The following is a 23265-nucleotide window of genomic DNA, read 5'->3' as shown; positions in this document are numbered from 1 at the left end:
ATCAGCCAACTCTTTTAAGAGCCATGGTATACTTTTCCCGGCCAACTTATTGATACTCTGCAATTTTACTTACTTGTTCACTTACTTGAGCATCGGAGTATATTGCAAGGACTAGCCGGCGGGTCAACAAATCGAACCAAATAATCCATTTTCTCCCTCTTGAATTCATTATACCAGTGTGGGCCGACGAATCATAGTTGACCAATTCCGAACGTCGACAATTCTCTTGTCTTTGCTTTTACTTAATCATTTTTTCTTGCATTTGGGCTAATTTTCTCATTGCGGACCTATGAATCATGGTCGACTGATTTTGAACGTCGACATAAGTGTAATTAAGAAAAAATCTCAATTTATTCAACACAAAATGTGAAAACCAATCAATTCATTAGTTAATCAAATCTAATTAATCTTTAGTCACATAAATAAATTAGTCTCTAATTTATTTTTAAATTATGGAATCGAATTAAAATTAGAAGCATGAATATGGTGTTTGAAAATTTAATACAAAATTGTATTAATTGAAAAAAAAAAGACAAAAATTTAAAGAATTATGTTTGATAATTTAAATAAAAATTGTATTTACTTTATTTAAATAAGAATAAGTACAAAAATAAAATATAGATACAAGTTATGTTTAAAAATTTATCAAAATAAATATATAAATAAGATTAATTGTGCCCATTTACATTTGGTAAAATTGGATTTTTTAATGAGAATTAATTGTCGTTAATAGTGCTGCCTGTTGATTCTATTCCTTGAATTTAAACATAATGTGTACAGTGGAATGAAAAGATGCCCATTACTAGTTTTATTTTATTTACTCATAGGCTTAATACATGAAAAATCTCTCAATAATTAAAAAATATGACATTTAATTTATAAAATACAAAATATCAACATTCAATATTTAAATTTTTAAACAATATTATTTTAAATCTTTGTTATGATGTAATATTAACATGTACGCACAATTGCTTATTTCTATGAATAAACATCATGTATTATAAGTCTTATTTTTGTTTACATTATTATATATGAGAGATCAAAAAGTTAGTTTATCTGAATTAACTAAATCAAATCAAACTAAACTGACCAAACTTGTCAATTTGATTCGATTTTTTTTTTTTGCATCAATTCGATTCAATTAATTTTTTTTAAAAGTTGAATTTTTTGGTTTGAAATAACTAAACTGATTGAATTTTAAAATAATATCATTTTAATAACGATATTATTTTAATATTTATAAAAAGATGTCATTTTCTTTAGTTTTGTGCATTTTCTATTGATTATTTTAGTTTTTTTTAATTTTTTTACGTTTCTTCAATTTATTAATTCAATTTAATTTATATAATTTAAGTTTAATTTTTTTAATTATCGATTAATTTTATTTTTTTTTGAGTTAATGAGTCAATTCAACTCAAAACTACCATTATCAAGTGAGTTTCTGAATCCCTTTCTTATTATAATATGAATCCGCTTGACATATGGGAAAGCACACGTTTTTCTATTGAATCCCTTATCAAAAGCACACGTTTTTCACAAACACAATAGAAATTAATTCCAAGTGGCCTTCGGATATTCTACAGCTTTAAGTTTGCAGCACGTGTAAAATTACGTCCAGGAAAATAATACTGTAACCAGCGGTAGAGTGGACAGTTCATGTCACCTTACCCACAATGTTCCCAAGCGTCAATGATAAAAAAATTTCAAGTATATTTAATCATAAGTAAAAACTATTATTATCACACATAAAGAAGTTAATTGGATAAGGCTACAATGTCTAACTTGGCACAAGCCCTAACGAACCCAATCCAATTCCCACCCTGTCAAACTTCCCCAACTTATTTTTAGCTACAGTAATTTTTTTTTTAAAATGAAATAATTTTTATAAATTGTGTACAAGACAAATTAAATTTTTATAAATTTTGTTTATTTAAATTACAAACTTATTTTTGTGTATACATATATGTTATTTTTTCTTTATGATTTAGGAAAAAGGGTCAAATTGGTCAATTTTAGTTAATTTACACTTGATTTTTTTTTTTTTTTTAACTTAAATTCACCCTTAACCTTTTCAAAATGACTCATCTTAACTCTAAAATGCTGGTTTTTTTTATTTTTATTTTTATTTTTATCTAGATTCACCCCTGAAGTAAAATTATTTGAAAAGGTCAAGAGTCAAATAGGCCATTTTCAGTATGATTTATGTATTTTTCAAATCATGAAATAAAAAAACCAAAAAAAAAAAAAAAAAAAAGCCTATTGAGTGTACCAAGCTCAAGCTCACATAGTGCAAGCCGACGCAACCTTTTTGACATCTTTAGTTTTATTCGATCTCTATATTTATCAATTTTATTTAAGAGGCATCTCTATTATTTAACCAATAAACAATAAAACTTACCAATCTTATTAGAATAGAATACTATATGATATATCTATAGACGTGTAAAGTAGATGTTTATATAATAAAAAAGAGGATCCACAAAGTAACATTATATGCACGATCAAACCTTGTATTTCAAGCTGAGGAATAGATGAAGCTTACCCAGGTTTCAGTCGGCTACAGAGCAATTTTCTCCCAAACAAGAGTCATATAAAACCCTTCAACTCTGAGAAAAACCAAAACAGGCATGGTGACATGAGAAACAAAATTACGAAACAGATGAGATTCAGACAGATAAAGCCAACTTAAACAACAAAATGTTGCCCCTATGAAATTGTCAAAGCAAACAAATAAAGCCAATGATTGCCACCATGAAATCCAGCCTCCAAAAACATTTATTTCATCAGCAAAGTTTCACCAACAAAATCACAATATCGCACAACCCAGTTTGGTTGCCAAACCATGGCTTTCAGAAGGCAGCATAGTTTTCAATATCAAATGCAAGCCAAAACCAAAACCCAACGGCTATTGTTTGCGCATTCTGAAAAGAGAAACAAGGGGGAGATGAACTTCTCTGCCATAATAGTATGACACGGCTGAAAACCATCGGTAACTGTTCATGAAAGCTGGAAAAAGGGGGCGGGACATAAGCACTATTTCGGCGTCTCCCAGGAAAGAAGTGTGTTGGTGTGAAGATAAACGGCGAAACAGTCGGAGGAGCCCAGATTCATAAATCTTGTCTCACCGCTCTTCACATCACAGAAGAAATAAAAATGGCTGTCCATTGTCAAGCCCTCAAAAACAAGTACTTCCTCGTTATTAAGCCAGATCACAGGGAAATACACAAATGGGCAAGGAAAAGGCTCTCTATCAATATCCATATGAACCTGATAGACACGAGCCCATTCTCCCCGGCGCCAGTCTTTCAACACGCATATCTCAAACTTCATATCCGCCGAAGTGGTTGAAAAGCTAGCAAGATAATCTCCCATTCTCAGGTAAGCATGTGGTTCTCGAGATGTTTTTGGAAAGGGGACCTTGTGAGTTGTTTCATCATTCATCTCCATCCCCAGAAAATAAGTGATTCCATCCACTTGAAAATCAAAGCCAGTCCAATAAATCATCTGTCCAACAGGAACTGGAAATTTGTCCATGTCTACATCTTTACTATTAAATGTCTGCTGACAATTGAACATTCTCCATGCATTATCAGTACCAACTGTAAACACGAGCCAATGACATTTCCTTGAACAGAAACACGCATGCACCACTTTGTATACCCCAGTAGAAGGAACACGAACAATAAGGTTACTACAGTGCAGAGGAAACATGGGCACCTCAAGAGAAGGGAGCATTGCCACCTCCTTGGTAACAGGATTTGCAACATATAACGTTGAAAAGTTGACAAGGTCAATAAGTAGAGCTACACCATCGCAACTGCCTACTACTCTTAGTTGATGGTCATGCCTTATCTCAGTCAATTGGATCAGGCCATCTCTTAACTCAAGGAAATTAGAGCGCCCAACAGAAGAGATGCTCTCAAGCAAAAGGCCTGATTTTGCTTGCCGAAAATGTTCTTCAACAAAATGGGGATTACAAATTATATAAGCCCAACGCTTGCACACGAACCTGACAGATTTATGAAGCATTTCAGCAGGAATCCTTGAGAGGATGTTACCGATCAGCTCTTCAGGAAGATGCTGAATGATGTCATTCTGGTCTTTAGTTTTCTTGTCCACCGGCATCTCTGATTTTCAAAAAGAAAATTGTCATTATTGGGATTAGTAATAGAAAACCCATGAAGACATATTGCAGAAAGCAACATAACTAAATACAGGTAAATTAGCAACGACATATTACTAAAAAGTTTCAAATTGTATGTGCTCAAGATGAAACAGGGAAAGTCAATGAAGATGGCTCAGCTATGCGCATTAGGGCACCAGTAAAATGGGCTAAACAAACAAAGTTGAACAGGCTAAATGGACAATAGAAGGCCAAATGAGAAAATCATGTTTCTAATGTACTAATAAAATGCCACAATTACCATTCACATTATCCAATATATCACATGCCCAGCATCGGAAAAGGATAAAAAACAAAAAAGAAAATAGGATATGGTGACATGTGTAAGGGTAACTAGTGAAATTCAACCAAACGCCACTCCACAGAATTGAGTTTTAGGCTTCTTCAGGCAAGTATGGTCAGTGAAGGGGAAATAAGTACAAATTAAAACAAAAGGCACCAATCCAAATGATTTAGGACAGTGAAAAAATAAATAAACCTGAAAACCACTGGTTAATTTTCAGCAATGCATATAGACTACAAAGCAAAGACAAATTTGACATCAGAAGGACATTGAAAGGATCTGATCTTGGAGATTTGTAGATGTGTTGAATATGTACAAGGAAGGATACAAACACAAATATGTTGAATGCAGTCTCAGAGTGTCATGTATGCAGGGAGTATAGCATCATCTTTTGCAAGCTTCTTCCACTAACACTTCACAAAAAATTCAAAAATGAGCAATTTTGAAGATTGTAAACAAAAGAAAAGACCACAACTTTAACCCTTAGTGGCATGGATATCAAGATGGCACTAGAACAATAAATAATCTTTCAGAAAACTACCTTAATTTCTTTAAGAATTGTTCAAGCACAAGGCCACACATGAACACAAATACTTAACCATTGAGATGGTGAGACATTTAGACAGACATGGAGAGAAAGAAGGGCTATGGAGAATCAAAGCCTTGAGAAAGATAATCTGTGGCTTTTAATGGAGTCAGAAAGCTCCTACTTATAGACTTGTTAAGCTTTGGACAATAAACAACAGCTCATCCAAGTGCAGTTTGTTGTGTGTTTAAATAGAGAGACAAAAGGACATCACCAGGTCCGGGTAAATCCCACCACTGCTAGTGCACAAAAATCCTCAGAAGCTACAACGTAGTGCTGCAAGCACTAAAATACTACTTCTTTTACAACTACAATCTTGCTTCCTACCTACAAAAGACTCTAACAAGAAAAACTAGAATGGTATTAATTCAGGACAACCTTGCCTGTGTTGGAATAAATAGAGTTTTGTATTAATGAATGGATTCAAACAGACTTTGAATCAACAACAGTTTTAACCACTGTAAATTGGAAGACATCCTACAAATTAATAAGAAAAGACTGAAGGAAACATAACCACAATGACAATGAAATGAATTGGAAGAGTATTGGCAGATCCCTGTTTAATGCAATGGGTAAAATACACCATGCACCCATGAGGTTTGGTATAAATATAGGGAATATTCTTTATGTTTTAGAAATTACACTGATTACCTCTACTGTTCAAAAGTTGTATCAGATTACCTCCTGCCATTATATTTGCTTTACACATGGTACCTTTGATGTTTTATATACTTACACAGATTTCTAATGTCTGTTTAATGGAGGGAAGTCAATGTAATTTCTAAAATGTGAGAGGCGCAAGCTATAATGGATGTAATTTATTCTAATGGAATGCATATGACAAACATTTTAGCCAACCTAGGTATAAGGCTTGTAGCTGCCGCGCTTGTAGTCTACTTAGGTTTATGCCAAGATGACCAAGGAAAAAATTGCAAGGTTCTTGGTCAGCCTTACTACACCCCCTCCACGGGTTGTGTAACTAGCCATGAACCCTAAGCCAAGACTCAAAGTTCACGAAACTTAAAATCCTTCCATATTTACATAACTAAAAATTAAATATCCCAAAAATTGGGTCCAATGATAATCCTAGCCCCTTAATCTTGCTCACCTAAAAAATATGTTAGGAAGATTGGTGAGCTTAAAGTCTAGTGAAGGTCACCTCACATAATATATCAATATCAAAATAGAGAATTTCATATGTATATAATAAAGCAAATTTCAATTCAAAGATTTGCCAGTATTCCCCATGCAACAAGTATCATCAATATAGTCAAATCACATTTTCCACAATGTACAAAACATCAGTTAACCAAGGGAACCACAATAATATTCCACAATCAATTCAACCTCATTAGATATCTCAATGCAGTAAAGCCCTAGATCCAATCAATGTACAAGAGGACCCCGTAACTTCTAGAGACCCCCAAGTACCCGATGGAGTGCAATTGAAATATATCAAACCATCTCCTCCGGTTGAGAAACTAAAATGGCACCATCAATAATGACCAACCAGAGTAACCCTTGGACTTCTCCCAATGGTTTCACAACAGTTTAAAACAACATGCTAACACCATCAGTAATATTTTCAAAATGATTTGATAAATCACCGTTCTCAATTTATTTTCAAATTAATAGTTCTTGTATATCAAGTAACATAATTGAAAACATATATCATGTTAAAACAACTTTTCAATAAAGCACAAGAATAATTTTTAAAACATACTAGTGCAAGAATAACATTATCCAGCAACATTGTTTCTCATTAATTCTCATATCTCAAAGTTTAATGATTTAATCCTCCCCTAAGCTTGTATTTATAAGCCCCTTAGGTTTTATCCAAATCCCTTTTGGTTTTGGATTCAGTTTTTTCTTTTATTTTCAATTCCATAATAACTAAACCTAATCCTAATCCCTCTCAAATTCTCTTCCAGTGCTAATGTCCATATTATTACAATTTTTCTTTATTTATCCCAGACTAAATCAAGTTTAATACAAAATTCCAGCCCCATTTAAATCCCTCCACAACTATGATAATCCCTCTTTATCTCAATCTCCATTTAGAATTTGAACTCAATTCCAATCTACAGTGGCTTTAGAAATCCTATTTCCTCTTGGATTTTGCTTTCCCTCTTATTTGTCTCTTTATAAATATTCGGGTGTTACATTTACAATGTATTTCAATAGCAACCATACCCATGGCATGCCTTGAATTACAAAGCACATGAGCAGAAATTCCAGTAGCCCCATTATATTAACTGTGTACCAAAACTGCGCAGCTGTTCCCATGGTGAGCTGATACATTCCAAGAGGTCCCAGTCCAGCAGATGCCATACTTTTGGCATAGTATTGCTTATACCCGTGGTAGAAAGGCAGTAGCAAACACATCTTTACCATAGGGAAAAGCGTGGCCATAGTCACCAGTGAACTGGACAGAAAATGAATGGAATCTTTATGGGAATTCATGCCTAGTTATTTATGGAATAAAAAATGATGGATTCCTTGTTAATTACCATCCAAATCTGAAACAAAAAGGCAATCTAATTAAGAAATCTTCCCCACTTCAGAATTCTCTCTATGTGCATTGTTGTTGAAAGAGGCTTCGAGGAATTCATGAATATGCAGATTACAGAATTTTTCTCATCCCATGTTCTTATACCTTCGTGCTTGTTTGAGGTTCTTAGTATTAATGGATTGAAGGATTCATGGATTTTAACACCCAACATAGAACATAACATTGGATAAGACTTAACAAGAGGCCAAGGAACAACAGCCAATTGACCTAGGAGGGGAAAACCACACCAGGAACCAAAACAAGAGTCCTGTTAAATCCAGAGGGGTGACTGAAGAGGAAGTTCTGAAAAGAATAAAACCAGAGGGCACCACCTGTTAAAGTAGTAGAAGTAAACTTCTAGCGTAGGATAAAAATCCTGTAAACATTTTGTTTCATGAATAGTGTGGATTTCAACCAAACCATAGTTTTTAGCATATTCAATTTTTACTAAGTTGTGGATGATTATTCATCAAAGCTTGTGAATCCAATCTCCTTAGATTGAGGTTCATCAAGTCAGGGGAATCCAAACAGTTTCCAGTACAATGAATTTCAATTACTACCTGCATAGACTAGCAAACGCTTCACAGTTATCAATCTGTGTATCTATACACATTCATAACTTCATTTATAACACGATTAAGTACATAAAACAGGAAGGCCCTTGGTCATGTTGTATGGGAGATAGAAATGAAAGAAGATGAAGAACTACTGTTACATACAGTCATTCTATTCCATCCAGTGCCCATCTTCCCACAAATTTCAGGTGTGAGTGACAAAAGTGTTACTAAAGGGCCAAGGCACACTAAGGCGCACAAGAATGTTGGAGCCTGAGGTGCAAGGCATAAGGTGAGGTGCACACCTGGTGGAACTAGGCGCATACTAACTAAATATATATATATATATATGTTCTAGTTGAAGATTAAGGTATAAAATAGGTCCTAACTCATAATATATTCACAAGCATGTTATCAAGAAAATTAAAAAATTCAACATATACTAAGAAAAATATTAAAAGAAGTTGAAAAATATTAAAACAAGTTACGTGCCTGTAAATTTCAGCAAAACACATCTCATTATATTTCAGCAATCGGCATATAAATATCACAAAATTAAAAGAATTTGTAAGAAAATTTTGAGAGTCTCTTTTGATTTATAGGTTATTTAGTATTTAGTTATAATTGGAATTAGAATATGAAAAGTTTCTTTTTCCTATCAATATTAGATTCTATTAAAAATCACAACAATGAAAAACATACCAATTCCAATAAGTAAATACCAATTCCAATTACTATTTAGTTATAATTGGAATTGGAATCTGAAAAGTTTCATTTTCCTATTAGGATTGGATTCTATTAAAAATCACAGTAACAAACAGAATACCAATTACCAATTTCAATTAGTATTTAATTATAACTGGAATTGGAATATGAAAAATTTCCTTTTCCAATTAGGTTTGGATTCTATTAAAAATCACAACAATAAACAAAATACCAATTCCTATAAGTAAATACCAATTCCAATTAGAATTTAGTTATAGTTGGAATTGGAATATGAAAAGTTTCCTTTTTCTATTAGGATTGGATTCTATTAAAAATCACAACAATAAATAAAATACCAATTCCAATTAGTATTTAGTTATAATTGGAATTGGAATCTGGAAGTTCCCTTTCCCTACTAGGATTCCATTAAAAATTACAATAATAAACACTTAAAACAGTAAAAATACTCTTAAAAAAAAAACAACCAGGTGTGCCTAGGCTTGCCTGCACCCACCTGGGACCATTCCAAGAGCCAAAGGGGCACCTTGTGCTTAGGTGCGCACCTTTAATACCACTCAGAGACATCATATATCATAGATCTTACCACTGGTAAAGCTAAGAATTTGTTTATGCTTATCAATGGATAGAAAACAATTAATTTATAAATCCCAGAAAAATATAGCAACCTAACCAAATAAATAAATATGTAACATAAACTGAGTAGAAAAGAATAAAACAAAATGACATTCATTCTCATCACTTGGAAGGGATCATCAACATGGAACAGGAGGTAGAAGAGGCTGTTGTCCATGAAACTGGAGAGAAAAAACCAGTATAGCAAAAAACGCTAATTCACTATCCTTTAATTGTCATGTGTGTTCTCTAACCCAAATCAATCAGGAGTTTTTGGTACTTATTCTCTTTAAGTTCCCTTATAAAGGGAAAAACCATAATACAGTAATCAGAAATTTACAGAGTAAATGGAGAGAATTCAAAGGAATAGCCATCATACTCCAAGAAGTAATTGTAAAAATAAAATGTACTAAAAGTCTCTTACAGTTTAATAATGTAATTGAAACAAGAGTATCCATATTGTACCATATTTTAATACATGGGGCGTACAAATGTAACAAAGGGAAAAAAAATATTAGAATCTTGCATCAACAATAATAACAAAAAAAAAAAAAAAAGAGGAAGTTGAGATGGATTGACAAAATACAAGCGTCAACAAAAAAGATCTGAAAGAATATCCAAGGTTTGTAGGAAGCAAGCACCAATATAGTTGGACAAAGATGTTAGGAAAATGTAAAACGCTCAAAAGAGGTTGGTCATCAACAAATAATGGAGGGCAGGGCAGAAAGCTCCTCCCTAGTATTGATTGTGCTCTAAATATTTGTGGCTAAAGGATTCGTATGCTATGGAAATTTAGATTTCACATGCATATAAGAAAAGAGTATGGATATGAGCATATAATAATCCAAAAAGAACACAATCATCAGCCTTATGAAATTACAGAAATCATAACAGTAACTTCAACTGGTTACAGGTATGTGCATAAGCAATGGTCAAGTATTTGGAGAAAACTAAAAGAGCAGCCTTAGTTGAAGAGTGTTTATCGGGGGCTGGAGCTCCCTTACAGCCTCTATGCAAAGTACGGGTAAGATTATGTAGAAAAAAAGAACCTCACAGAGAGAGGAACCCCATGCATTGGGACTCCCTTTTTTAATTATTAAATTTTTTTAGCAATACCCAAAAAGACATTCATAAAATAATAAAGATTCATCTATCCTACACATTCCTGATATTGGGGGCACCGAGGGGGTGACACTAGGGAAATGGTTAGCACTCCAAAGCAGCAACTCATAGGGAGAAAAAGAGAGTGTGTGTGTGTGTGTGTGTGTGTGAGAGAGAGAGAGAGAGAGAGAGAGAGAGACTATTGTCTATGTTAAATTGTGAACCACTATCTCATCTAACAACTTAAGTTCATAAATAGAGGTTAATTTTATTTTTTATATTATTATTTTTTAGTTTCAACATGTCACCTCACATGTGGCCAGACTTGCCTATGTAACTGGTCCGAAAATGTGCAAACTATTTAAATATTGGGTTAGTGGTGAGGTTTGAACTCAAGATCTTTGATTGCTCTAATATCCTATTAAATTGTTAACTACTCACATCTCATCTAAAAGTTTAAATTGGTAGATAGAGGGTTAACTTTATCTTTTTAGATTATCATTTTTTTATTCTCAACAGTCTACAAATTAGATGTAATAAGTAAATCAGAGATTTTTGGTGCTTACCTGAGTCTGATCGGAAGAATGATAAAACAGATTGATAAAGTCCGTTGACTCTTTCCCATAGGAGTTTGAAACAGATGATGATTCTCACTGCAACCTCCTGAGTCAATAAAACAAACACATCAGCCCTAGGAAGTATACTTACTACATTGAAACAAAGTATGAATGTGCCTTGCAAAGAAAATAATGGATCAAGTGCAGCTTAAAAGATGACAGCCTATGTTATCAAGTTGAAGGAGCCAACCTAAATTTACCAAGTCAAGGAAAAGAAAAGATTTTGTGCCAATCTGGTTAGGCAGGAGCTTTGGACAATGCTTTCACATAGAAGTTATAAGAGAAATAGCAAGTTTTCATAGTTAATCTATGACAGTCCTCTTTAATTCTCTTATTTCTGAAGCATCTCACAGTATCATCCCATCTTTCAACATATATCCTGAACATTGGCCCACACACGGGAAGCTAAAAGGAATGCATCTTTGCCTTCCAATGAACATATAATTTCATGGGCAAAATTCAAATGGAGGATTCTAATTACAATATATAAACACTCCTTAATTTAACAGTTTATCATTTCAGTAGAGGCTGCAGTGGTATAGCAGAGATACTGGAGATGACAACAAAATGGCAGTAGTGGTTAGGGAAGTTATGCAGACTCCATTGTTTTAATCTACCTTTTGGAGAAGCAAAATGAAGTTATATGGTGTTGACATTGATGCTGGTCATAGAGTCAGAAGGAATAGCAGCACTGCCAACATGGTGAGGGTGCTGCATAAAGTAAGCATTGCACTTATGAGTTGGGGGTATATGTAACATTATCACCATGTGGAAAACTCCTTGACTGCCACAATATTGCATCTGAGGGACCATGAGCCAGCTTCATCACATGATGCATGGATCACCTAGACTTAGTTAAAGTTAGCATGCACAACCTACCATGAAGCCCATACGTGATTGAAGCACATTATGACCACTCTTTGGGAGAACAAGGAAGTTTCCGCCCGAATGCAATCTCTCTTTCTGAGTGCGCCATCTCCATCTTGTGCACAATGCTTCATAGGTTCCCTGAACAGATTATCCTTGACTAGAAATTCTCCAAGCCACTTGGTGTCCTTATATTTTGTAATCTGAAGATACGTCCACAGAACCTAGTTTGGAGACAGGACCTAAGAAGCTCAACATGGAACACTTGGACTTGTAAATTGTTGGCTGGAAACAAGGACCATGTGGTCACCTCCCTTTACTCCACAGAGGTTCGTGCCTTGAACAGAGAATTACAATTTATACAAATAGAAGAACACAAATCTACTACCTTCTATGCTCCTTGTAATCTATAACAACCATATCACATAATGCATATAGTCACTGCCCAACCACTATTGAGGAGTCAGGTTCAATATCATATCATGCTCTGTAGCAACAGGAACAAAAAACCACCTATCCTTGATTCATTCCCCTAGACTCATATAGGGTTCATGGGTAAGCTCGTCATCCAAAGTCCCAGACAACCTATAAAAAGAGAATTTTCCCTTTTTCTAAATCTTGTATCTCCCTTTCCTTAAAGGCTTTCCTGTTCCAGTCATTCCAAACACCTCATTACATATTGAAGTGAACTGTTCTCCAGAATTCATCCTAAGGATTAAACTGCTATAACCCTGGAAGAAAAATAACACCCTCAAGTAGGGGTGTTTGCGGTGCGATTTGGCCGGTCTGAATCATTTTCAGCACGCCAAACCGCTAGTGCGGTTTTTCAACCAAACCAGACCGGTCTGGTTTGGGTTCTACCAAACCGCACCAAACCAGACCGCATTTGCAGTCTGGTTTGGTGCGGTTTACCACGGTTTGAAATGTTACTTAAAATCACTAAAAAAGATATTTAAAAATGGTAAATAAAGACACAAATATTGGTAAATAAAGACAATTAAATGTAAATAAATAGGAGCAAAAAATAAAAACAAAATAGTGTAAAAAATAAATAGGATGGGGCTGCCAATCATTAAATTTTTATAATAATAATTTTTTTATAATTTTTTTTATTATTTTCTTGGGCGGTTCGGTTCAAAACCGAATCGCCAACTGTCCAAACCGCAAACCGCGCGGCTTGGACAGAATCCAAACCGTTTTCGACCGTCAAAAAAAAAAAACTGATCGGTTCGATTTGGTTTGGCCGGTTTCCGCGATGCACCGGTTTTTTTGAACACCCCTACCCTCAAGTTTGCAAAATCTTAAGAACTGACTGTAGGATAATCAACTAAACCCCAAATAGAACCTTTTTTTTTGGGGGGGGGGGGGGGGGGCTTCCTTTGTGCATGCGGCAGAATTAGGATACAAATGCTAAATTTCAATTGTAAAGTTCTCATAATAAAAGCTCCTGGTATGAGGTAATTCTGGATGCTGAATATACCTCTGGCGGAAACGGATAGTCCCATAAAAGGCCATAGATCTCTAGCATTCAAGAACACCAAGCGAGGAACAGGCAGGCCATGGATGGTCCAGCAAAGGCATTTGACAACATCCATCACCTTGAGTATGGTCAGGGTCATGGAACCAAAAGGGCCATAAAGGATGTTCCTCAAGGAACATGGATTAATGTACTAAAAGGTTGCCGATGCAGGTCTATGCCCCCAAAGTCCCTTACCAATTTATTAACTGAGGCTCTAGAATTCATGAAGCCAACCCCAGCTAGTGGAATTAAAGCTTCTGATTATTGTTGTTGATCTCTTACAACCTGTATCATCTAATATATCCAGCTATTTCTTTCCTCCTCCTTGGTTACCTTCTAAAAGAAATACAATAGAAACTGTTAAGTTACTACAAGAAGTCCCAAGGTCAGATAGTAGAAAATGGGCCTAACAATGTATCTCTAGCTTTCCAGCACTCCCCCACACCTATGCAGGTTGGAGAGCAACTACTGGCCTACACATGACCAAAATACACATTAGAAAATCATATTTGCTCAGCTTGGGCTATGAGTTTCTCAGTCTAATTATGAGGGACAAAGCTTAGGCACACCCAATTCTAGTAGATAAATAGCCTCTGCAACCTACACCTTAGAAAATTGCAAAAAAAAATAAAATAAACAAAGAAGACAAATGTGGTTGGACTAAGGAGAATGTTGTGTATGTTCTTTTGCTCAAAAGGAGCAAACACGGATCAAGGTTTTAAGTGACAGCTCTTCCAATTATGGCATAGCCTAAGAAGTCCAACTTCCAAAGGAAATACCCTATATATTCTTTTGCCCAAAAGGAGTAAATAAGTAGCCATAGTTTTTTGAGAACAATGTGCAACGTTTGCTAATTCTTCATACAATGGAAACTGTAAGTGTTTCCAACTAACAACTGAAGTAATAACATTAAATGCATAATGAGAACAACTTGTAAGAGGAGCATTTTTTATGAAAACGAGATTAACACAAAGCATGGAAAGCAGAACAAACTTTTAAATTTGATCTATAGCACTCTGGTGGACATTGCTGCTCATTATAATATTAATTGGGATCTTATTTTATGTTTCTACAGGTTACTTGAATATAGTATGGTTAAATCTCATAATTCAGTAGGTTTTAGGAGTCAAGGCTAATCCAATTATTTTTAGACTCGTCAAAACTGGGGCATAATCTTCACCTAAGATCATTACACAGGCTGAGCTGCAGATTTGTGTCCTTTATGATTATGTATAGAATGTTCTTAGTGCTAGGAGTCTATATTCCTTGCAAGACCACAAAAAGCCTAGCAATCTTTTAATACCTATGTAAAATGCGGGGAAATTTATGGATTTGAGATTTTGACTAAAGCTTTTTGCAATGCATTTGAGTACAATCCTAATTTATTCCTAAGTGTAGGTGAGATCCTAGAGTTCCCCTGATTTCTAGTCGTCTTTTTTCTGCTTTTCTTCTTGAAAACTATTCTTACACCATTACATGGCACCTAACAGTAGGTCTTCCAAACCCAAACTAGTTGACTCCTAATGAACCCAATCCCTTCCCCTTGACTTTGACCTTTAATCCCACAAAAAGCCACAAAAAAGCCCTAAAAATTTACCAGCTTTAGAAAATTTTAGCCACTAAAAATTTCAGTAAATCTTCCTTTGAAATGGTCTCAAACCATTAACATGGAGAAACAATTGATGCTTATATCTTCCAAATAAAGCTTGCTTTAAAAGATATTCTCGCCACAAATCCACCAAAAAACAAGTCCTAGTCATCTGCATCTTCAGTACTTCAACCTTCCCTAAATGAAAGAGTTGGAACCACAAGAAATACTGTGCCAAATTTCTGAAAATATTCTCACTGGGAAGCTAGGGCCACAAATGAACTGAGCAGCCAAAGCTTCATTTCTGTACTGCTCAGTCAGAACTAGGTCGTGCAATCATATTTAAAGTCGAAATATTATCTAATGTAAGCCAAGAAAACCATTTTTAGGCTGCTGCAAAGATGTAAATCATGGGGTCAGTCCATACATATCAATATATACATGTAAGCATTCTTCATGGAAAATCTCGGCTTAAAAGCTGTTGACAGCCAAAAAATAAGATATCATCACTGCTTGATTACAGTAGTGCAATGGGGAAACCATAAGAACAAAAACCATGTAGCATTGGTTTAAATAACAAGAAGTTAGGGCTTCAAGCTTTACCTTCCATGTGCGCCTAAAGATATCAACCAATAATCTCATCATGAAATGGAAAGCAAAATCAAAGATCAGAAAGAATCTGGAGAAAATTTTCAGCCTATTATCGATCTATCAAGAGATACAAAATGAAAGGGGAAAGCTGCGTTGAAACTGAAAGGGGAAATATATGGGAACGAAGATTCGAGAGGGGTGGTGAAAAGCCTCTTAAAGAAAGTAACAACAGCTAACATGTCTAGATACATTATGAGGAACTGACTAGGTACTAATTTGTATTAGGTGTCTATATAATATTTCTTTATTTCACAACCCTTCAAAACTGAAAAATTTTATTTATTGAACCCTATATGTTGAATTGTTAATTACCATTTCATCTAAAAGCTTAAACTATTAGATAAACTATTAACTTTATCTTTTATATTACTATTTTTACTCTCAACATGCCCCCTCATGTATAGCTAAGCTTCACTATATAATTGGTCTAAACACATGCAACTATTCAAATATTGGATTAGCCTAAGATTTGAACTCATGATCTTTACCTACTCTAATACCATATTGAATTGTTAATCACTATGTCATCTAAAAAAGTTTGAGCTTTTTTTTTTGGTTGAAACATCTAAAAACTTAAGTTGTTAGATAGAGGGTTAACTTTATCTTTTAAATTATTATTTTTACTCTCAATACTATAGAGCTTAACCATTTGCATTTACACACATATATGGCTCATCCAAAGTCCTCTATGACCCGTCATCTCTGTAGTATTTATTGCTCATGTTCACAAGTCTAGACAAGATAGGTGTCCTTGGGGTTTGGATCATAATGAAGCAAGCTGAAAAACTATTATGCAAGCAAACTGCTTCCTCCAAGGATAGATTCTTGAATAGGGTTGCAAGAAATACCAAGCTCAGGTTGTTTGAAAGTGAAAGTCTGGTTCCTTTGCGAGACCTAAACAATCAAATTGAGTTTGTAGCATCAATCTTTAACTATTTATTAGATGAGATAACTATAGTCAGACATATGCTTTTATATATATATATATATATATATACCATAAAAAGCTACTATATTGATGAGTATACTGAATTTACTTAAAAAAACATTTCATATTTAATTAGATTTATTTTACCAAATAATTCAATTTTAATTTTAATTTAACTGCAAATCTGTATCTCCAGCAGTCAATTGGTAAATTTATTAGAGTGCAATTCATTTTTTTTTATAGCTTATCACAATTAAACTTTTATACCAAGGTAAACATAACCAAATCCAAGGCCTAAAAAGAAAATTATTGTTTCATGCAGATTGAAGGCATATTATCATTCCTGGAATTTTAGTTCCAAGTAAGATATAAGACGGAAACTAATAACAAGACAGACATTATATCCTTGAAGATGAATCTGAGTGCATTGATTTAATTTCTTAATGCTAGTTATGATAATTGCTTAGAATCTCAACAACCAACCAGCCAAGATTACTCCTTCCATATGCAGACCCCTGTAAATGAAGATTAAGTTGGAGGCCACTAAAGCAACTATATTTTCTTTGGACATAGACCTTGTCACCTTCCTTGTCAAGGGCAAGTTTTTAAGAATTTTTAATGTTGGCAAATTCATAAACAAAAATAATATTGGAAATTTTAAGGGTAAATTATCAAAAGAATACCTAACTTTTTACCCTTCTTTCAATTTTGGACTGAACTTTTATAATATAATAGCATCCAGCTTTAATTTTATTTCAATTTTAGACTGTCATTTTTCTTCCGTTAATAAAAACTATTAAATGCTTACATGGCATGCAAAGTTAGATTAGCTGACTACCACCTTAGATTAAAAATGTTGACATGGCTAAATAGATACTAAATATATAAATATATTTTCAACAAAAAATATAAACTAAATATATATTTAAACTATATATAAAAATTAATAAAATACATAGGTGGCAGCGCCTCATCAGCAGCAACCCCCATCGCCAATGGGGCAGCAGCTGACCAAGCACAGTCAATGTATTGTTTACATTATTAATTTAAGGTGCAAAAGCTTATCTAACTTTGCATGCCATGTCAACATTTAATAGTTTTTATTAACAAACAAAAAAGGACAGTTCAAAATTAAAACAAAATTAAAATTAGATGCTATTATTGATAAAATTAAAAGTTTGGTAAAAAATTAAAACAAAATTAAAGTTGAATACTATTGATAAAATTAAAAGTTCAGTCCAAAATTGAAAAAAGGGTAGAAGTTGGGTATTTCTTTAGTATTTTCCCAAGTTCTTAAGGGTAAATTACCACAAAAAACTGAACTTTTAGTGAGAGTTTCAATTTTAGACTGGCATTTTAATTTTTAAATAGTCATGTCCAACCTTTGAAACGTTTCAGTTTTGTAATACCATTATCTACTGTCTATTTCTGCCATTAAAAAGATGATGTATAAGCTTCGATGGCATGCAATATTGCCATGTAGACTTCTAATGTTGCCAATTACCCAAACTAGGCATTAGGGCATCTGGTCAACCCATATCAACCAAGTTTACAGCTGTGAAATAAATGCCTAATGGTTCCATTCCAAAATGCCTTTGGTTTGATTTACATGGGCGTATCAGTTTCAGCAATATTATGTCTGGTAATATATGTTCAACCTTCCAACAAGGGCTTTTCTCTATTGTGGTCAAGTGTGCTGCCCCTTACCCAACACCACCCCCTCCAAATGAGGGTCTGGAATCAAATAGTGGTGGAAGGAGAAAAAGCAATAAGGTAAAGATAACCCTGGGGTCTATGCTAGGCAGGTTAGCAACATTGGTTTTGTTGGTACTCACAATCTGGGTGCAGAAGTATACACATAGGAGGAACATACAACATATGGAGAAGGCTGCAGAGGTAGAGGAAACACTATATGTGACCTCACTTGGAGATGTTAAAGCCCCAGTAATGGTGATGCAAACACAACCATAGATTGAGGGTGATTATGTGCCTTAGCTCCTGCCAATCTTTGCAGAAGTGGCCTTCTTCAGTTCATATCCATTTTTGCAAATGTGCCAGAATTGCTTATGAATTACAGCCTCCTCTCCATAATACATTTGGCAACGTTAGAAGTCCACATGGAAATATTACATGCCACGTAAGCATACAGATCATCTTTTTAATGGCACAAGTAGACAGTAGATAACAGTAGTACAAAATTTAAATGTCTCAAAAGTTAGACGTGGCTATTGAAAAAATTAAAAATTCAATATAAAATTGAAAAATTGCTAATTTTAACCCATAAAACTTGTAAAAACTATGAAATACGTTGATGCTTCAGATTACAAGATGCAACTTGGAAGATTGAAGAACAAGACGGAAGTTGGCTGAATGTGCCGCACCTTCAAAACCATTTTGAGCATTCAAACAGTGGCGTCTGAATCCTCCCTCTGGAGTTTGAACATCAATATTCAAACAACCTTCTCCTGGCATTTAAATGGTCTTGACACCACAAGAATATAAAGTTGGCTTCTACAAGATATTTGAATGCTCAGAACCATGTTTGAACACTAGTTCAGAGAATCGACTTAAAACTTGCTTACTCAACTTTGACAACTTGTTTTCAATGATCCTGTTTCCAGACTGTCTATACAGACTGGCTTTCAAGGCTGCTAGGTTCATGCAATACAACAACACAACAATCACAAGCCTCAATCCCATTAGGTGGATTTGGCTACACAAATTCTAGATGCTCAGCCATCTCTATCCATGGTCATATGGCCAATATCCAACTAGGTTTATAGAATATTGAGGGAGGAAAAAAATTTCATACTTGTGAGATTGATCTAAGTGTTCTTCATATTGCAAAAGCTGTAAACATCTTTGATCTGCTTTCATCTTGCTGCATCTAGTAAGGAAGTGAGATTGTTCAACAAGTATGGACAACAATGAATCATGGGTTCAAAAAAGCAAAAAGGTTTCTACCTTAGGTTGTGGGTTATGGCAATTGGCTTATGTTGTAAGTTGGTAATTCTAGTAACCATATTTTTAGTAGTGCTTATTTGATCCGATGGGCGGGTCATCTATGGATTTTCTCCTAATAACCAAGTTTTACCATAAATCTTTGATATTCTAGACAAAAACATGAACCTTTGACTGTTATTCTTTTGGTCGATAGCATGCATGTTAGGTTAATCATTTATAATTGCATAATCAAGCATTAGTTGGCAGTCACAACTAGATTCAATTTAATCATCATTAAAACCATAAAATGGTTTAACTTCACCTTTCTTTTTCTATTTACATTCAATCCGAGCCCAAATAAGGGAGAGTTGTGTTAGGTAGCAGATAGCCAGCGGAAAACTCACTTGAACAAACAACACTAATTCTAGAGAAATGAGCAAATCATTGGGGTGTAACCCTCTTAGCAGCACACTGCATTGCTCGAGAGGACAAAAAAATGAACTAGAACTGCTGCATCAGCATCTGGGTGTAATCTACAAGGGTCCTCTCATTTTCATGGACAAATGGGAGTAAAGAAGTGAGTCACGGAACATAGATTAAGAATTGGATCATAGAGAATAAGGAAATTGACAGGAACATTTTTGGAGGTAGTGGACCTAATTATTATGAGAAAAATTAATATTATCTGCCTCCAGGAGATGAGATTGGTTGGAGAGAGAAAGCTAAAATGTTGACAGAATTTGGAGATAAACTACTTAGAGACGGATATCAGGCAAGGAATGGAGTGGAGATTCTTATGGATAAGACTTTAAAGGATTGGGTAGTGAATGTGAAGAGAACAGAAAATAGGATTGTAAAAGCTAAAACTGTTTTATGAGAAGAGACCGTGAATATTGTTAGAACCAGAAATTGGGATAAAAGAGAAGATAAAGACAGACAAATTTAGGAAGATTAGGGGGTTTGGTACAAGAAATATTTTGAGAGAAAATCATTATAGGAGGTGACTTGAATAGTCATGTGGGTGGAGAAGGGAATGAATATACCTTTGTACATGGAGTTCATGGATTTTGAAGCAAAAAATTACAAGGGTAAAGTTATTTTGGATTTTGCCATGGTGTATGAGGTCATCCTAGCTGACACTAAGCTTAAGAAATAGGACAAACACATATATGAGAGTGGATTATCAATTGCCCAAAAAGACTACTTTCTTATGAGACAAGATGACTGCTTATGTTGTAAGAAATGTAGAGTTATATGCTTAACCACTTAACATAGACTTATGGTCATTGTCCATATAAAAAAAATGGAGAAAAAATAATAAAATAGAGCCTAATAATCAGATGATGGGATTTAAAGTGAAAAAAAAAAACTATTTTTAAGGAAAAAGTGTGTGGCATAAGAGATTAGACTGTAGATCAAAACTAAGAGAGCTTGCTACAAGACTTTATATGAATGTAGTAATCAAGAAAATCCAAAGAAGGATATTTTGGCCAAAAAGCCTCATAACCAATTATTTGAAATGACTAACTACCTAAAATGCCTAAGCCTCCTAATTCTACTTCAACCCCAACTCCTGTCAGAAAGCTGTCCTAACTACCAAGTGATATTTAATTCAATCCCGAATCTCCCTATCAGAATTCCCTTCAAGCTTTTTCGGCAGCTAGGCACAAACATGTAGATGGTGATAAGATAAATGGGTCCAATAAACCCCATTTATAAGTAAAACAATTATAAAAATGAGGCAAAATACTTGAAAATATATTAAAACTGGTACTTAGATGGGTTAATTGGAGACCTAGTTACATCCCCAGACATGACATACGTGGAAAGTCTCAAAAGAGTGCTTTTTGCCCCTCTGACAAGCCAGCCCATCACATGCAGCAGCAGCATCATTTAAGAAGCAACCCCATAGGTAACAAGTAATTGGTTGATATCTTAAGATTAATCACCTCCTCTATACGGATGATCTCACACTTATCCACCTCAAAAGTGCAACAAAAATACTTTAAAATCCTCAATTTCTGCGCCAATGTCACACACTTACACACAGAATCATGTCATCATAAAGCAAGTGCAACAATGAAATAATAAACCTTCCCTGTTCCCTATGTCAAAACTTTGTGACCAGCTTCCTTTAACAATCTTTTGCAATGTAATGTTGAATGCTTCTTGAGATTTCAAAAATAAAAGAAAAGAAAGTCATAAAACACCATTGACCAAAAATAGAAGGCTCAATGGCAAAAATACACAATGATTCCAGCACCATTTCACACCAAACCCATCTTATCTATCAACTGAATAAGAAAGCTCTACTAGACATATTCATGGGCATTCTACTCATCAAGTTTGCAATACAAGATGGGCTGATGCTCTTGATATGGAAATCAATGCATTCATCAACCACCAAGAGGGACACTGCTATACATGGTGGGGCCCCGCTCCCTCTATTGTCTTTGAACATGATACTGCAATAAGTGAACATGTTGTACTTCTCTCATTCGACAGTTAAGTTTCTGTCTCTGAATAAAATTGCTTATCTCTTGCCTGGTCTACCTCAAAACTTCAACTCTAGATAACATGTTCTAACATTACTCCATGAACAATGCAAATTTGCAAGATTAAATTCAAACAATTGAGTGTTCAGCATGAGCATTTTCTATATGGCTCAAAAAGCATCTAGGTTGGTTATGCAAATAAAAAGGGACCATTAGATTAAATAGGATGTTGCTAGGAGGAAGATGCAACATATATTATTTGAGAAACCTGTCATGTACCTAGGGTTTAGCCTAGGATTGGATTGACAATCTGTAATACCCCAAGAGCCCAAAGAAGTTAGTATATATCGAGGATAGTGTAAGGAAGGAAACAACACCAGCTGGATACCTTTTGGACTGAATGTTGGCAAAGAACTCCCAAATTAAGCGTGCTTGACCTGGGGTAATCCAGGGATGGGTGACCCCCTAGGAAGTTCGTGTAGGCCCATCAGGGTAAGTTGTTCCGATCCTTCCTATCACTCGAACGGGATGTTACAAATGGTATCAAAGCCGACCCCCAAGCCTCTGAGCGCGATGATGGGGCAAACCTCAGCGAGGACGCTGAGTCCCCGAGGGGGGGTGCGTGTAGACACCTTAGGCGAATCCCACATCGGCCATGCATCGGGGGGAGATCTGGGACCGGTTGTAAGGTCGCATGACGAGGACGTCATGTGCTCAAGGGGGGGAGAATGTAATACCCCAAGAGCCCAGAGAAGTTAGTATATATCGAGGATAGTGTAAGGAAGGAAACAACACCAGCTGGATACCTTTTGGGCTGAATGTTGGCAAAGAACTCCCAATTTAAGCGTGCTTGACCTGGGGTAATCCAGGGATGGGTGACCCCCCTGGGAAGTTCGTGTAGGCCCATCAGGGTAAGTTGTTCCGGTCCTTCCTATCGCTCGAACGGGATGTTACACAATCGGAAGGATATGATGGAATAGACTCAAGAATAGAACATTGGAGAGGGAAAATGAACAGAAATGGGGGGAGGACGTAGAGAGAAATGAGGGAGAGCAGTA

The 23265-nt window shown here is 35.0% G+C and overlaps 1 protein-coding gene across 5 annotated transcripts in view; it reads right to left on the bottom strand.

Moving 5' to 3' along the window:
* Positions 1 to 2746: 2746 nt before the first annotated feature.
* Positions 2747 to 23265, bottom strand: part of LOC127813203 (putative F-box protein At3g17490) — a 34597-nt gene continuing 14078 nt past the window's right edge. For 3 of the 5 annotated variants that reach the window (XM_052354058.1, XM_052354067.1, XM_052354077.1), the window contains exons 2-3: positions 11166 to 11262; positions 2747 to 4130 (exon numbers count right to left, since the gene is read on the bottom strand). In XM_052354058.1, the coding sequence (XP_052210018.1) occupies positions 3037 to 4128 (1092 nt within the window). In that variant the 5' untranslated portion in view covers positions 4129 to 4130; positions 11166 to 11262 and the 3' untranslated portion in view covers positions 2747 to 3036. Of the gene's footprint in view, positions 4131 to 11165; positions 11263 to 11833; positions 13352 to 15793; positions 16012 to 23265 lie in introns of those variants that run through there. The other 2 variants (XM_052354039.1, XM_052354049.1) reach the window with 2 other exon arrangements.

This window comes from Diospyros lotus, chromosome 1 (genome assembly GCF_014633365.1).
Source record: "Diospyros lotus cultivar Yz01 chromosome 1, ASM1463336v1, whole genome shotgun sequence".
Classification (NCBI taxonomy): domain Eukaryota; kingdom Viridiplantae; phylum Streptophyta; class Magnoliopsida; order Ericales; family Ebenaceae; genus Diospyros; species Diospyros lotus.
The sequence above is the reverse complement of the archived record's forward strand: the minus strand, read 5'-3'. Positions and strand labels throughout refer to the sequence as shown.